Source organism: Stegostoma tigrinum, chromosome 35 (assembly GCF_030684315.1).
Source record: "Stegostoma tigrinum isolate sSteTig4 chromosome 35, sSteTig4.hap1, whole genome shotgun sequence".
In the NCBI taxonomy this organism is placed as follows: domain Eukaryota; kingdom Metazoa; phylum Chordata; class Chondrichthyes; order Orectolobiformes; family Stegostomatidae; genus Stegostoma; species Stegostoma tigrinum.
Genome location: NC_081388.1, coordinates 758365 through 773256, shown reverse-complemented (window position 1 = coordinate 773256; position 14892 = coordinate 758365). Strand labels below are relative to the sequence as shown.

The 14892-nt window shown below is 42.9% G+C and overlaps 1 protein-coding gene across 2 annotated transcripts in view; it reads left to right on the top strand.

Moving 5' to 3' along the window:
* pkn1a (protein kinase N1a) overlaps positions 1 to 8281 on the top strand; it is a 262380-nt gene extending 254099 nt beyond the window's left edge. For both annotated transcript variants that reach the window (XM_059639870.1, XM_059639869.1), the window contains one exon: positions 5587 to 8281. In XM_059639870.1, coding sequence (XP_059495853.1) covers positions 5587 to 5790 — 204 coding nt within the window. In that variant the 3' untranslated portion in view covers positions 5791 to 8281. The remainder of the gene's footprint in view (positions 1 to 5586) is intronic.
* Positions 8282 to 14892: the final 6611 nt, after the last annotated feature.

The following is a 14892-nucleotide window of genomic DNA, read 5'->3' as shown; positions in this document are numbered from 1 at the left end:
CATAGTGGATCAGTGGTTAGCATTGCTGCCTCATAATGCCAGGGACCCGGGTTCAAGTCTAGACTCGAAAGACTGTCTGCATGGAGTTTGCAAACCCTTCCCTGTGTCTGTGTGTTTTCCTCCCACAATCCAAAGATGTGCACTTTAGGTGGGTTGGCCATACTAATTTCCCATAGTGTGTAGATTAGATGGATTAGCATGGGAAATGCAGGGAAAGGGTGTGTGTCCGAGTGGATGTTCTTCACAGAGTCGTTGTGGACTTGTTGGGCCAAATGGCCTGTTTCCACACTGTAGGGATTCTGTGGAGGATGGGTTTGGGCTCTGACACAGATCCAATTGCAGCCTTTAGCAGCTCATCCAGGTGCAAAATCACTGTGAGACTTAACACGGGGACTTTCCAACCACAACAGCAGGTGGTGCACCAAATCCAGTTAAATTTGGCTTTCAGTATTTATTGTGACCAGTCAGGAATATGAACCCTGGCTGGTATTACCTCTCTCCCCAAAGAGTATTGCAGTGTTCCACTGCTTTCTTGGCTCAAAACAGTAAAGTTGACATGAACCAGATGGTTAGAGTTTGGACATGATGCTAGAAAGCACTTCTATGTACAAAAGACTGGTAGGAGTTTGGACCTCTCGCTGAACAAAGAGACCTTAGAGTGTTCCTTGAAAGTGCAACTGTCCTAAGTAGCTAGGATCATAAAAAAGGCATTTGGTATGCTTGCCTTCATTGGTCAGCGCATTGAGTATAGGAGTTGGGAGGTCATGTTGCGGCTATACAGGACATTGGTTACTGTTGGAATACAGTATGCAGTTCTAGTCTCCCTGCAATAGCAAGGACGTCATGAAACCTGAAACGATTCAGAAAAGATTTACAAGGATGTTACCAGGGTTGGAGGGTCTGAGCTACAGGGAGAGGCTGAATAGGCTGGGGCTATTTTCCCTGGAGCATCAGTGGCTGAGGGGGGTGACCTGATGGAGGTTTATAAAATCATGACAGATAAGCAAGTCAAGGCCTTTTCCCCGGGATGGGCAAGTCCAAAACTAGAGGGTATAGGTTTAAGGTGAGAGGAGAACACTTAAAAGGGACCTAACAGCAACCTTTTCACACAGAGGGTAGTCCATATAAGAAATGAGCTGCCAGAGGAAGTGGCAGAGGCTGATACAGATACAACATTTAAAGAGCATCTAGATGGGTTTATGAATAGGAAGAGTTGAGAGGGATGTGGGCCAAATGCTGGCAAATGGGACTAGATATATCTAGGATATCAGGTCAGCATGGATGAGTTGAATCAAAGGGCCTGTTACTGTGCTGTACATCTCTATGACTATAAATGACCATTGTTGCTAGAGCAATTGTTCATTTTGGACCTGATATACAGATAAATTCTTATTAAACAACAGTGTTAAGGAATATGGGCCAAAAGCATGCTTATGGAGTTAGATCACAGGTCAGCCATGATCTCATTGAATAGCAGAACATGTTTGAAGGGCTGAATGACCTACACCGGTTCAATGTACCTTGAAGAAAATGTAAATGTCTGAGATCTGACTGTTGATGCTTTGTTCAGGGATAGTAAGCCTCTGTTGAGTAAGGGTCACTCAACCCAAAGAAAAATACAGCACAGGAACAAGCCCTTCTGTCCTCCAAGCCTGTGCCGACCCATTTTCCCCTTCCGTACTAAAACTGTCTTCACTTACATGATCCATATTCCTCTGTACCCTTCCTATTCATGTATTTCTTCAGGTCCTTCTGGAAAACTGCTTTTGTGTCTGTCTCCACCACCTCCTCTGGCAGCGCGTTCCAGAAACTCACCATCTTTGTGTGAAAATCTTGCCTCACATGTCAATTTCCATTCACCCTCTACTGCCGCACCTTGAACTGTGCCCCTTAGAAATTGACCTTTCACCCTGGGAAAAAGCTGCATATTCACTCTATCCGTGCCATTCACAATCTTCATAAACTTCTAACAGGTCGCTCCCTCTCAACCTTACACGTTCCAGTAAAAACAAACCCAGTCTGTGATGAAAGGCCTAGGCCCGAAACGTCAGCTTTTGTGCATCTGAGATGCTGTTTGGCCTGCTGTGTTCATCCAGCTTCACACTTTGTTATCCCAGTCTATCAAGGCTTCCTCTCTAGCTAAAATCCCCCATACCAGGTAACATCCTGGTAAACGTCTTCTGTATCTTCTCCAAAGCACATCCTTCTGCTAGAGTAATGACACAATAGTCCAGGTGTGGCCTAACTAAAGTTCCATAAAGATACAGCATACCCTGCCTATTGTTATACTCAGTACCCCTTCCAATGAAGGTAAGCATACCTTAGGCCATTTTTACTAGTTTACTGCTGCCACCTTCAGTAATCTGTGGACCTGCACCCCCAGATCACTCTGCATATCAATATTCCTAAGGGTTCTGCCATTCACTCAATAATTTCCAAAATACATCACCTCACATTTGTCTGGACTAAGCCCCATCTGCCATTTTTTCTGCCCATGCCTCCAACTGATTATATCCTGCTGTATCCTCCTCATTATCTGCAATTCCACCGATCTTTGTATCATTTGCAAACATACTAATTAGACCAGCCAAGTGTTCTTCACATCACTTATGCAGACCATAAATAGCAGAGGTTTCAGCACTGAGCCCTGTGGAACACCATTAGTCGTAATCCTCCATTCCAAAAAGCATTCTTCTACTGTACCCGCTATCTCCTATTACTAAGCCAGTTCTGTATCCATCTTGCCAGCTCACCCCTGTACCATGTGACTTCACCTTTTGTACCAGTCTGACTTGTCAAAGGCTTTAGTGAAGTCCATGTTTACAACATCAACCACTTTTCCCTCATCAATCTCTTTCTCACCTCCTCAAAAGACTCAATTAACTTGGTGAAGCACGACCTCCCTCACACAAGACCATGCTGTCTATTGCTAATAAGTCCATTTGCTTCTAAATGAGTGTTGATCTTGTCCCTGAGATTCTTTTCCAATAATTTCACCACCACCAATGTGAGCCATGCAAGTCTTTAATTTCCTGGATTTATCCCTGCTACCCTTCTTAAACAACGGGTCAACGTTGGTATTCTTTAGTCTCCTGACACCTCACCTGTGGCCAAAGAGAATGCATTGATATCTGTCAATGCTCCAGCAATTTGTTCTCTGGATTTCCTCAATATTCTGGGATAGACCCCATCAGGACCCAGGGACTTATATGTCTTTTTTTAAGATACACAATGCCTCTTCCTTTTTCATAGCATCTGGGCTTAGAAATTCGACACTCCCTTCCCGGAGATCATCCTCCAACAATTCCTCCTCTTTGGTGAATACCTACACAAAGTATTTGTTTAGGAGCTCACCTACTTCTGGCTCTACAAATGGATTCCCTCCTTTGTTCTCGAGTAGGCCAACCCTTTCCCTGGCTACCGTCTTCCTTTTTATATATGTATAAAAAGCCTTGGGATTCTCCTTAATCCTGTTTGCTAATGACTTTTCATGACCCATTTTAGCCCTTCTGCCTTGCTTAAGTTCTTTCCTACTATCCTTTATATATTTCAAGGACTTCTTCAATTCACACCCTCCTAGACCTTGCATATACTTCCTTTTACTTTTTGACTAAGGTCGTAACATCCCTGGCCATCCAAGATTCGTGTAACTTGCCATTCCTATTCTTCATGTTCGCAGGAACATGCCACTGCTGAACCCATGTCAACTGCTGCTTGAAAAACTCCCACATGTCTGATGTGGATTTACCCTCAACAGCCACTTCTTATCAAAATTCTCTAGTTCCTGCCTAATATTTTTGTGTTTCGCCTTCTCCAGTTTAACACCTTCACCTGAAGACTGCTGTTATCCCTATCCATGAGTAGCTTAAAACTCACAATATTATGGTCATTACTTCCAAAATGCACCCCCATTAGAACTTTACTCACCTGTCTAGGCTCATTTCCCAAAACCAAGTCCAGTGTAACCCCTTCCCCGGTTGGACTGTTTGCATACTGTGTCAAGAAACACTCCTCAATGGTCCTTACAAATTCTACCCCATCCAATCCCTATCATGTAGTGAGTCCCAGTCAACATAGGGGATCTTAAAATCATCCATCACAACGACCCTGCTGTTGTTACATCTTTCCAAAGCCTATCTACATATTTTCTCCTCTATCTCCTGCTGGATGTTGGGAGGCCTGTAGTATACCCCCAACATGGTGATTTCACCGTTCCTACTCCTGGGTTCTACCCAAACTGCCTCACTGGATGAACACTCTGCTGTATCCTCCCTCAGTACAGCTGTGAGATACTCCTTTACCAGTAATGCCGCTCCCCCACCCCTTTTCCATCCCCTTCTATCGCACCTGAAACAACTAACTCCTGGGACATTCAGCGGCCAGTCCTGTTCGTCTTTCAGCCAAGTCTCCATTACAATAATATCTTAGTTCCAAAGCTCTAAGTTCATCTGTCTTGCCTGTTATACTTCTTGCATTGAAAGACTTGCATTTTAGACTGGCTCCCCTTCACTTTTCAGCAGTGTTCCCCTGCCTGCTCTTATTCTCAGTCATGTTTGCCTTGGTTTCTACCTCTCCTTCAATTTCTGAACCTACTGCCCTAGTCTGGTTCCCATTCCCCTGTCATACTAGTTTAAACCCTCCCCAACTACTCTATCAAGTAAACCCCCCTGCCCCACCCAAAGACATCAATCACAGTCCTGCCTAGGTATAACCCATCCAGTTTGTAAAGGTTCCCCCTCCCCCACAACTGGCCCCAATGCCCCATGAATCTGAAACCCTCCCCCTCTTATCCTATATATCCTGCTGTTTCAACTCTGACTACCTTGTGGCACTTGCAGTAATCCTGAGATAACTATCTCTGAGGTCCTACATTTCAACCTTCTTCTGAGTTCTCTGTATTCTGCTTTTAGGCACCTATCCCTTTTTTCTTTACCTATGTCAGTTGTACCAACTTGAACCATGACCACTGGCAGTTCAACCTCTAGTATGTCATGCAACTGCTGCAAGACATCTAGGACTCTAACACCATTGACAGAGTGCCTATCTATTCCCCCTATGATTGAATCCCCTATAAACAAGCATTTCTATACCTATTTCTCCCTCCCTCTACAGCAAAGTCAACTATGATGCCGTGCTGCTGTTGTTATCCCCTGAGAGGCCATCCCCCTGAACAGTATCTAAAACGGTATATGTTTTGCATGGGAATAGCTGCAGGAGATTCCGACACTTCCTGCTTCACCCTCCTGCTCTGCGTGGTAGCCATAAGTTCCTTTCCTACCTGTCAAGTCTGAGCCTGTGGTGTGACCGCCTCTCTAAACATGCTATCCACAATACTCTCAAAACATTAACTCTGATTTCTTTTCACAGATGCTGCCAGACCTGCTGAGCTTTCCCAGCAATTTCTGTTTTCATTTGATGTCAATAATATGCCTCTGCTTTGCCATCAGTTTTGTTGCCATCGCATCAAACTGTTACAGGGGCCCATAACTGTCCCTCTTTTCAGCAGTTTGACGTTTTATTTCTGTTCAGATGCTTTTCTCCAAAGATTTGCTGTTAATACCCATTTTTTTAAACTTGACTTTGCAGGAAATAGATTGGCAAGCCTTGCTTGCCAAGAAAGTGAAACCCCCTTTTGTTCCTACCATCCGTGATCGGGAGGATGTCAGTAATTTTGATGAAGAGTTTACTGCAGAAGAGGCAACACTGACCCCACCACGAGAGCCCAGGATTCTCACTGAGAAGGAGCAGATTATGTTTAAGGAGTTTGATTATGTCTCAAAATATTGTTAATGTTCTTCGACAGCCTTGTCCTGCAATAATTATAGTCACTGGTTTCATATTTTCAAATCTTAAAAGAAACCCATGTCGGTGGAACCATGCTCTGAAATGTGATGCAATCCCTCTGCTTTTTTTTTCAAAAAAAAAGCTTTTATTTATATATATTTTTTGATCAATCTTAATTTTTTTATATTTCTAGAAACCATAACAAATTAAGGTTGCAAGCAAGTTGACCTGCTGCACCAGGGGCCTCTGACGCTCTTTGCCAGGTCAAGCTGTTACCTTGTTGTACTGAAAACCTCACCTTCCCCTCATGACAAAATCCCACCCTACTCCCACATTATGTCACACTATCACTCTGCTGTACCTGGACTGACACCTTCAATCATGATTAGTAAATCTAAAAGGATGCTATTCTACCAGGTTAATTTGCAAGCAACTGCAGGACTGCTGGATAGAATTACAATGAATTGCAATTAGTTCAAAAAAGATCAAATTTTAGAGTTAGTTAGGATTGAGCAACAGGGGACTGCAGCTTCTTGGTTTTTTTATGTTTTAGTTGCACTTTTCCAGATCTGTTTGATGTTCCAATTATCTTTAAAGATTCTGCTCATGGTGAATAATGTGACAGTGATACAGGGTCTGTGCAGCCCCTTGCATCGACCCATACCTACCATAACCAGTCACAGTTCTCCGTATCCTGCCCCAGTTCTCTACAGGTCAAAACAGCACTCATGTCCTTCTCTCTCATATTTCAGCTCACCTTCAAAATCAAGGCTCACCAAATTGAGGAGGTTGTGTTATGAATGTACTAGTCACTTCACTGTATGCCTGGTGTGCCTGTAGCCTCTACAATTAACAAATTGGTGATCTTGTTATCGTGACAATGCTGACTTGGTTTACATACTAATTTAGAAGCTTAAAACACAAGTAGATACAAATATCAGCACGGGGCTAATTGCACTGACATCTGGAGCATAAGCTCATCAATTTTTGAAATGAATGTTCAGTGAGAGTGGAGCTGAACCTGTTCGGTTTCTGTTGCACCTCCCTCCCCCACTTGAATCCAGATGACTACTGCCTTACAGGATGGAAACCTGTCCAGTCAAGCCTTCGTGACAGTTGTACAGTTGAGGACATTAAGGTTACAAAAAAGTACTGCAGGTACTGGAGATTTGAAATTAAAGGTAGAAAGTGCTGGATGAGCTCAGCAGGCCTGACAGCATCAAAGGAAAGAGAAAAGCAAGTTAACAAGTTTGAGTCTGAATTCAATACTCTTCACAAGCACCTCTTCCAAAGAGGAGTCATGTTGAATTTGAAATTAATGCCCTTTCTCTCTGTCTCCGCTGATGAAGCCAGATTGCTCAGTTTCTCTTAACTTTTTTTTAAAGGTCTATCATATAAATGCAGGCCTTGCTGGATGCCCATCTGCCCAGAGGAGTTTCACAGTAGCTTAGTGGTTATTACTGTTACCTCACAGGGCCAGGGATCCAGGTTCAATTCCAGCCTCGGGCAACTGCCTGTGTGGACTTTGCACATTCACCCCATGTCTGCGTGGGTTTCCGCCGCGTACTTCAGTTTCCTCCCACAGTCCAGAGATGTACCGGTTAGGTGGATTGGCCATGCTAAATTACCCACAGGGTCCAGGGATGTGCTGGCTAGGTGTGTTAGCCATGGGAAATGCAGGCCTGCGGTGATAGGGTAGGGTGGGTGAGTCTGGGTGGGATGCTATTTGGAGAATTGGTGTGGACTTGTTTGGGCAAATGGCCTGTACTATTTTTAAAAAATAGTGAAATAAAAAGAGACGCTTGCTACTTTAATTTGATCTCCAGCAACTGTAGGACGTTGTTTTTATTTTGGGCCCTGATGCCAGAGTTGGATTTCAAGTTGTGTACACTGTTGATGTTTCTGTCATGAGAAATATTGTAATTAAATCTTGCCTTGCATTCCTGTTCCTCCCCAAGGATACCCCACTTAGAAATGCTGCTGATGTTCCTCTGGGGAGATATGTCTCAATCATTATTCCAGATACTCCTTTGAATGAGCCAATGGGTGGTAGCTGGTATACTCTAAAGGATTCTTAACCTCTTCTATGATTGTGTTGGTCCCAATTCCAACTTGGCTGTCACTGTCTCCACAGTTAACCTAAAGCCACTTCTTGTCATTAGCCATTGCAGAATGTCTGAAACTGAAGCCTAACCAGATATAAATGAAGGATGTAAAGCATGATCTTGAGTGAAGGGCTAAAGACTGAACGTGCTACTGAAATCCCCCGAGGGGCCACTAAGGCTGTGGCTGTTACTGTTACTATCCACTCCAAGGTCATTCTGCCCCATTAGCAACAATAGCTTAGATTGTCAAGGAAACTTGACTATTTTTTTATTGATAGAAAGGTGTATTTTTTAAAAAAAGAACAAATGAAATTGGTATAAATAGCTTTTTTTTCTTGTTTAATGTATCATTACTACCAATGTTCATTCTTTGAATAAGATGATTTAGCCACTGTGGAGACTGCTGACTGTTTATTCAAACCCTTCCCCGGACACAGCCTCACAACATGTAATATATTTAATGTTACTTAAAGTAGTTATCCTTGCCTGTGGTGGTACAGTCACATCTCTTAGCAGCCAAAGGGTGTGTGCCTGAGGGTTTGCACTCAGAATGTCACATGAATTCTGAAAGGTTTGCACCTCAGACTGCCAGTTGCATGCCCATGAGTGTGTACTGCAGGAGGTTTGGATGTATGTCTGAGGGTGTGCACCACAAAGGTTTCAGGTGAATTCCTGAGGGTGTGCACCATGGAGTATCAGACGATGGAATGAAGTTTTGGGACTGCTTTCTTGTGTGGTGGTCTTGCAGTTTGTGAGTTGCAAAGACTAGCAGATCAGATCAAACTGTATGCCCCTTTGACTATTTTCAACAAGCAAGGCACTGCCCATACCCAACAAGACCATAAAAAGTAAGAAGAGTAGGCTATTCAGGACCTCAAGCTTGCTCCACCACTGAATAAGATCATGGCTGATCCGACATTCCTAACATCCACTTTCCTGCTAATCTCGTCTAACCATCTAATCTTCCTAAATCTATCTGTCTCAGCCTTAACTGTGCACAAGGACTCCACTGCTCTCTGTAACAAGGAATTCCAAAGAAATTGAACCTTATGAGAGAAGAATTTCCTCCTAGTCTGAGTCTTAAATTGGTGCCCCTTTATTTTGAGATTATAGCCTCTGATCCCAAACAATCCCATGTGGGGCAACATCGTCTCAGAATTTACCTTATCAAGCTTATTAAGGACCCGCTATGTTTCATTGAGATCACTGCTCATTCTTCTCAACTGCAGTGAGTAGTGTCCCAATCTGTTAACCTTTGCTCAGAAGACATTCCCTCTATACCAGGTCCTTGTTAACCTTCTTTAAACTGCTTCTAATGAGTTAATATCTTTTCTTAGATAGGTAGATCAAAACTGCTGAGAGTATTCCAGTACCCAATCAGTAAAAATCATAACATAGTGTCGTGCATCATAACATTTTCTGGATAACTCTGAGTGTGCAAAAAAATTATGCTGACAGTTAATTTAGGATTGTCAGTTGAGTTTTCAGTGTGGCACACTTACATGCATTAAAAGCTACATATGTTATTGCTGTGGGAACTTTGCAGATTGAAGGAATGTATAGACACAGTGCTGTTTCCTCACCACAAAATGAGTGACAGTCATTGCTGGCTCATTTCTCATCAGTGCCTTGTCCAATCAGTGTTTGGCAGTTAACTGTCAATCAACATTCACAGATGCATTCTCCATCATAGCACATCGAAAGAGTCCACTTACCAACCAATCAGCACACCCTTGTCATGCAGTATTAAAGTCGTTTGTCCCCTTGCAAATTATTTTGATGAGTGAAAGACGGAGAGCTCTGATAAAATGTGCCCTTTTTAGCAACCTTGTGTTCTGTGGTGCCAAATGACTAAAGCATTTCCTGTTTAAGAGAAAGCTGTTTAAATTCAATGTGTGCTCATCCCAGATGCAAACATTGATAAATTTGCATTCCCCCATTTCTGTCCTTTGCATCAACAATTCGCTGGGTAATAATTGTGTGGCTATTTTAGTTTGTTTGTTATCATTGCTCTGTTTCTATCCCTGTGTTCACATATGCCAGTCATGAACAATGAAAATTTGTGCTAATGCTGCTTCAGTTTCTGATAATACCAGGCTCTAACTTTGTCAGACACTGCCTGCAAAGGAATACCCAATCTTCCCAATTGCATCCATGTGATGGTTAATATCAGTAGTGACTACATGTTTCAAATACTTCTTTATTTTCTAAGAATCAGAGGGAATTACTGCAAGCTCAGATTTACACATTATTTTAAAATCTGCTGGTCTGTGTTTTGATAAAATTACAAGCTAGAACATTGAGGTCTAGCTTTCAGATGTATATCTGTGTGATCCTTAGTAACAACAAATCTGCAAATTTCCTATAATCATATTTGCAAATGAATCTAACCTCCACATCTCAACATTACTAGAGTGAGATTGTCTCTACAGGATGTTAAATTACCATTACCCTGATAGATATTCTTAGTGCTAGCGGTATCCAAATTCTAAACTGTACATCCAATTAATCCCCATTGCATTTGGTAACTGTGTTGACACCAGTTAATCCCAAAATAAGATCAAACCAGTTCCTTAAATGTCAATTAAATTCCTAGTCAAAAGTCATTCAGATTTATTTAAAGTCATAAGCTTTCGGGATGTGGTCAATGCACTCTCCACTTCTAGAATCAGTGCTCACAGTGTGCTAGACACATTGTTGTTTGCCCTTCTGGCTCACTGTATGTCCTATTACAGTATGCATTTGCCCTTGGGTATTGCAGGCTGCTTTTGGACATATTTTGTACTTGCCTGTTGTTGTCACTGGCATTGGTTTTGAAACACATTTCACAAGAACAAAAGAGAAATAGACTACAGGAACAGGCCCTTCGGCCCTCCAAGCCTGTGCTGATCACCATGACCTGACTAACCTAAAAAACAAACCTGCCCTTATTTGGTTCATATCCCTCTATTCTCTCCCTATTCATGTAACCATTCAGATGCTGCTTAAATATTGCCAATGTGCCTGCTTCCACAACCTCCTCTGGAAGTGCATTTCAGGCTCCTACCATTCTCTGAGTGAAAACTTTTCCTTGCACATGTCCTGAAAACTTTTGCCCCCCCTCACCTTGAATCTGTGCCCCCTTGTAATTGAAGCTTTACCCTTGAGAAAAAGCCTCCGACTATCCATCCTATCTATGTCTCTCGTAATTTTGTCGACCTCCTCTCAGGTCTCTTGTCAACTGCAGTCTTTCCAGTGAAAACAATGCTAGTGTTGTTTAAACGTTTCTGCATAGCCAATGCCCTTGGGCCTGGACAAAATCCTGGTGAACCTTCTCTGCACTCTCTCCAAAGTTTCCACATCCTTCTGGAAGTGTGGCGACCAAAACTGCACACGATACTCCAAATGTGGCCTAACAAGGGTTTTATATAGCTGCTAGAGATAACCAAGTGTGGAGCTGGAGGAACACAGCAAGCTAGGTAGCATCAAAGGAGCAGACGTTTCAGGTTGGGACTCTTCCTCAGTAAAATGATGCTGCCTGGCATGCTGTGTTCCTCCAGCTCCACAGTCTGTTATCTCTGCCTCCCGCATCAGCAGTTCTTGCTATCTCTCTTTTATATAGCTGCAACATGGTTTGCCATCTCTTGTACTCCATGCCCCAGCTGATGAAGGCAAGCTTGCCATTTGTTTTCTTAATCACTATGGCCACATATGTTGTTACTTCCTTGTTATTACTTGTTTGGGTGCCTTCCTCGCTGTTAACAATAGAACACATTCTTTTGATTTACCATGAACAGAACAAGATTAATGAGTACAAGATAGCAAGGAATTTATTTGAACTCCATATCCCCCACTAAAAAAGCCCTGTTTTTTTCCTTCTCTGGGTCTGAGTGTAACAGTGGTTTAGATATACTGTCATTTCTCCCTCTGAGACCCAGAGTCTGAGTGCTAAATGCACTGTGAGTTCATATTATGGCTCTGGGTGTGACTAGTGTGTTGGATATAATGTCAATTCTATCTCACAGTCGAGGTGTTATATAAACGTACAAAACTGGAGCAAAAGTAAATAATTTAGCCCCTTGAGACTGTGTGCCAGTCAATCAGATGATGGCTGATGTTCTAAGCTTTGAATTCCATATTGCCATCTGCCCCTGACAACCTGCATTTCGCCTGCCTGGCAAAGACCTATCTACCACTGTCTTAGAAGCATTCAAAACGCATTTTTACCCCTTTCTGAGGCACAGAGTTCCAAAATTAGACAACCCTCAGAGAGGAAAAACAACACTCTTCCCTTTCTGTACAGAAAGAGCAAAGTCTAATTTTTTAAGTTGGGCCCTCTAATTCTGGTTTGACCAATGAGAGGAAACATCTTTTCAACCACCTCAACGCTCCCATCTAGCCATCCAGGTTGTCAAATTAACGCTTACATCCAGTAGAAACTGATGTGGTCTGCCCATCACATCCTTGTAAAAACAATCTACACATTCCAGGTTTCAATCTACTAAAACATCCCTGAGCCACCATTTAATGCAGTTACATCCTGACTTTTTAATTCAATGTCACGTGTATCTTGTTACAATGACAAGTGTTGTATAAGTGTCGCCAGTCTCTGGCACCATTTTAATACATAGAAAGAGAAACCAAAGCAAAGAATATAAAGGCAGAAAAACGAAGAAATAAAGCAAGTACCCGACTTTACAGTCATTCTTTCACGTTGCTCTGCCATGGGCATGGGGGGCCAGGCATGAGTCCCCTTCAATGTGCTGCTACCACTGAAGCGAGAGTTGCCATTCGTCGGTGCTATCTTGCCTCCACCAGTGCCCTCAGCACGATGAGCCGCCCCTGTAACTTGCCAATGCAGATGTCACTGATGCTGCAAGGCACTGCGCCTGCCCGGGCTCAGACACTGCCCTGAGCCTAAAATACCTGTGGCACCACCATCTGTGCTGGTGGGCCTACTCACTGTGACTGAATGAAGATGTTGCAGGACAGTATTACCAGGGTGGGAGGGGTCTTTGATGATGTTGGCCGTCCTTCAATGGCGGTGAGAAATGTAGATAGAGTCCATGGATGGGAGTGTGGCTTCCATGATGTTCTTACAGACCCGGGCACAGCAGTTGCTGTACCAAGCTGTTATGCACCCAGACAGAATGCTTTCTATGGTGCATCTGTAAAAGTATGGATACGCTGAATTTTCTAAGCCACCTGAGGAAGAAGAGGCATTGTTGTGTCTGTTTGACTGTCGCAACTGCGTGGGTGGTCCAGGGCAGGTGGTCAGTTATTGTTATTCCTAGGAACTTGATGCTCTTGACCTTCTCCATCTCAGCTCTGTTGGTGTAGATGGGAATGGGTCCTCTGCCTTTCTTCCTGAAGCCAATTATCAATTCTTGATTGAGAGAAGTTGCTATCATTACACCACAACACCAAACCCTCTGTATCCTTTCTGTATTCTGACTCATCGTTATTAACTTTCCTGGTGACTCCAGGAATAGCTGGGCCTGATTTCCAGCACAGAACCCTAGTGAGGCATAACAAGGTAAACATTATGTGCCATCAGTGCTTATCTGAAAATGAATGCTGTGTAGAAGAGAAACAGGAAGTTTGACGACCATCAGAGGTAATGGTGCAGGAGCAGGGAAAGGTGTCACTAATGGCAATTCTTGGGCTATGATTGGACAGACGAAAAACAGAAGCCAGGTGAGAGTAGTCCCACCATCACACACAGTGGAGAGGTGTTGGAGGATGATGGTGTGGCTAACTGTAAAGCTGCAAAACAGCTTGCGAAGGATGATGACGGAAAGTTTACCTTCTCAATCACATGGGATATCATGTGGCAGTGGAAATCCGATTGGACTCTGGGGAAAAAACGGGACTGGTTTTCAAAGTGGCAATTTGATGAGGAAAGGGAGAATGTAAAGGATCTAGTAGTTTGCAAGGACTGCATGGTCAAGACTGGCATTTCTGAGATGATAACAATGGATTTGAAGGGGAAGGGATCAAGAGAGAGAATTGTGATTCAACATGGGTCTGAGGAGGAGAGGCCAGTAGTTCAAAGAAAAGATGAAGATAAAGGTGTTCAGAGAGGACAGGAAGATAGTGAGAAAATGTAGAAATGGGCTCTTGGAGCTTGAGTGACATTTGGCCTGGGAGAATTGTTTTGATTTGTTGAGCTGAAGGAAATCAAGAAAGCAGCAAAAGCAACTGAATAGGTGGTCTTCTTCATTGAAGACCATACACCCTCACCCTCATTGTTTGATAGGTTGGACATGAGGAAGCTTGTTCATACCAAGCGCTGAGTATGTTGTTGTGAAAGGTGAAAGAGCCCTGTGGGGGTTTATTTTTGGAGTTAGAAATGGAGGGGAGCCAGGGGCATTATTGAGGGTAAGAGTGGAGGGTATGAGTTCAGCTGTGATTATGACCAACTCTTCCTTAACAAAGGATATTCTAAGGTGTTTATTACTGAGGCAATTATGGTACCTAATAGAGGGACAGATGTGATGGGAATTTGGCTCCACAATTAAACATCTTTAGAATTATCCCATTGCCAAGTGGAAGTAGAAACTGGCCCAATTCAACTATTAATTATCCCCACATGTCCTATGAAACCATTAAGGCTCTGGCAGCTTTGGACTGAAATATTTCTGTTCTGTGATTAGTGGGTGCTCCAGTTTGGCTGAATGGTTTGTGGCTGCAAGCTCGTATAAAGTCACCTATAAACAATCTTAGGTGGGCAGAAAATACTCATAATGCATGATGCAGATGATCTTAAAGATACTATATATGAAATACATAGGATAGATATTCAAAATAACTATAATGAACGCACAGAAATTAAAGTGCAATTTGTTCCTAACATTTCCAAAAGAACGAATGTGAAGTCAGCCTACATATAATTTTCTCCCGAATATTTTTATGGGGAACCCGATTTTTTTTTGGAAACTGAAATATTGGCGGAGATTTCCAAAGCTGTGTCCTTGATTGCAACTAATTGGACTCACCGAGATAATTTCCTGTTGATGCTCTG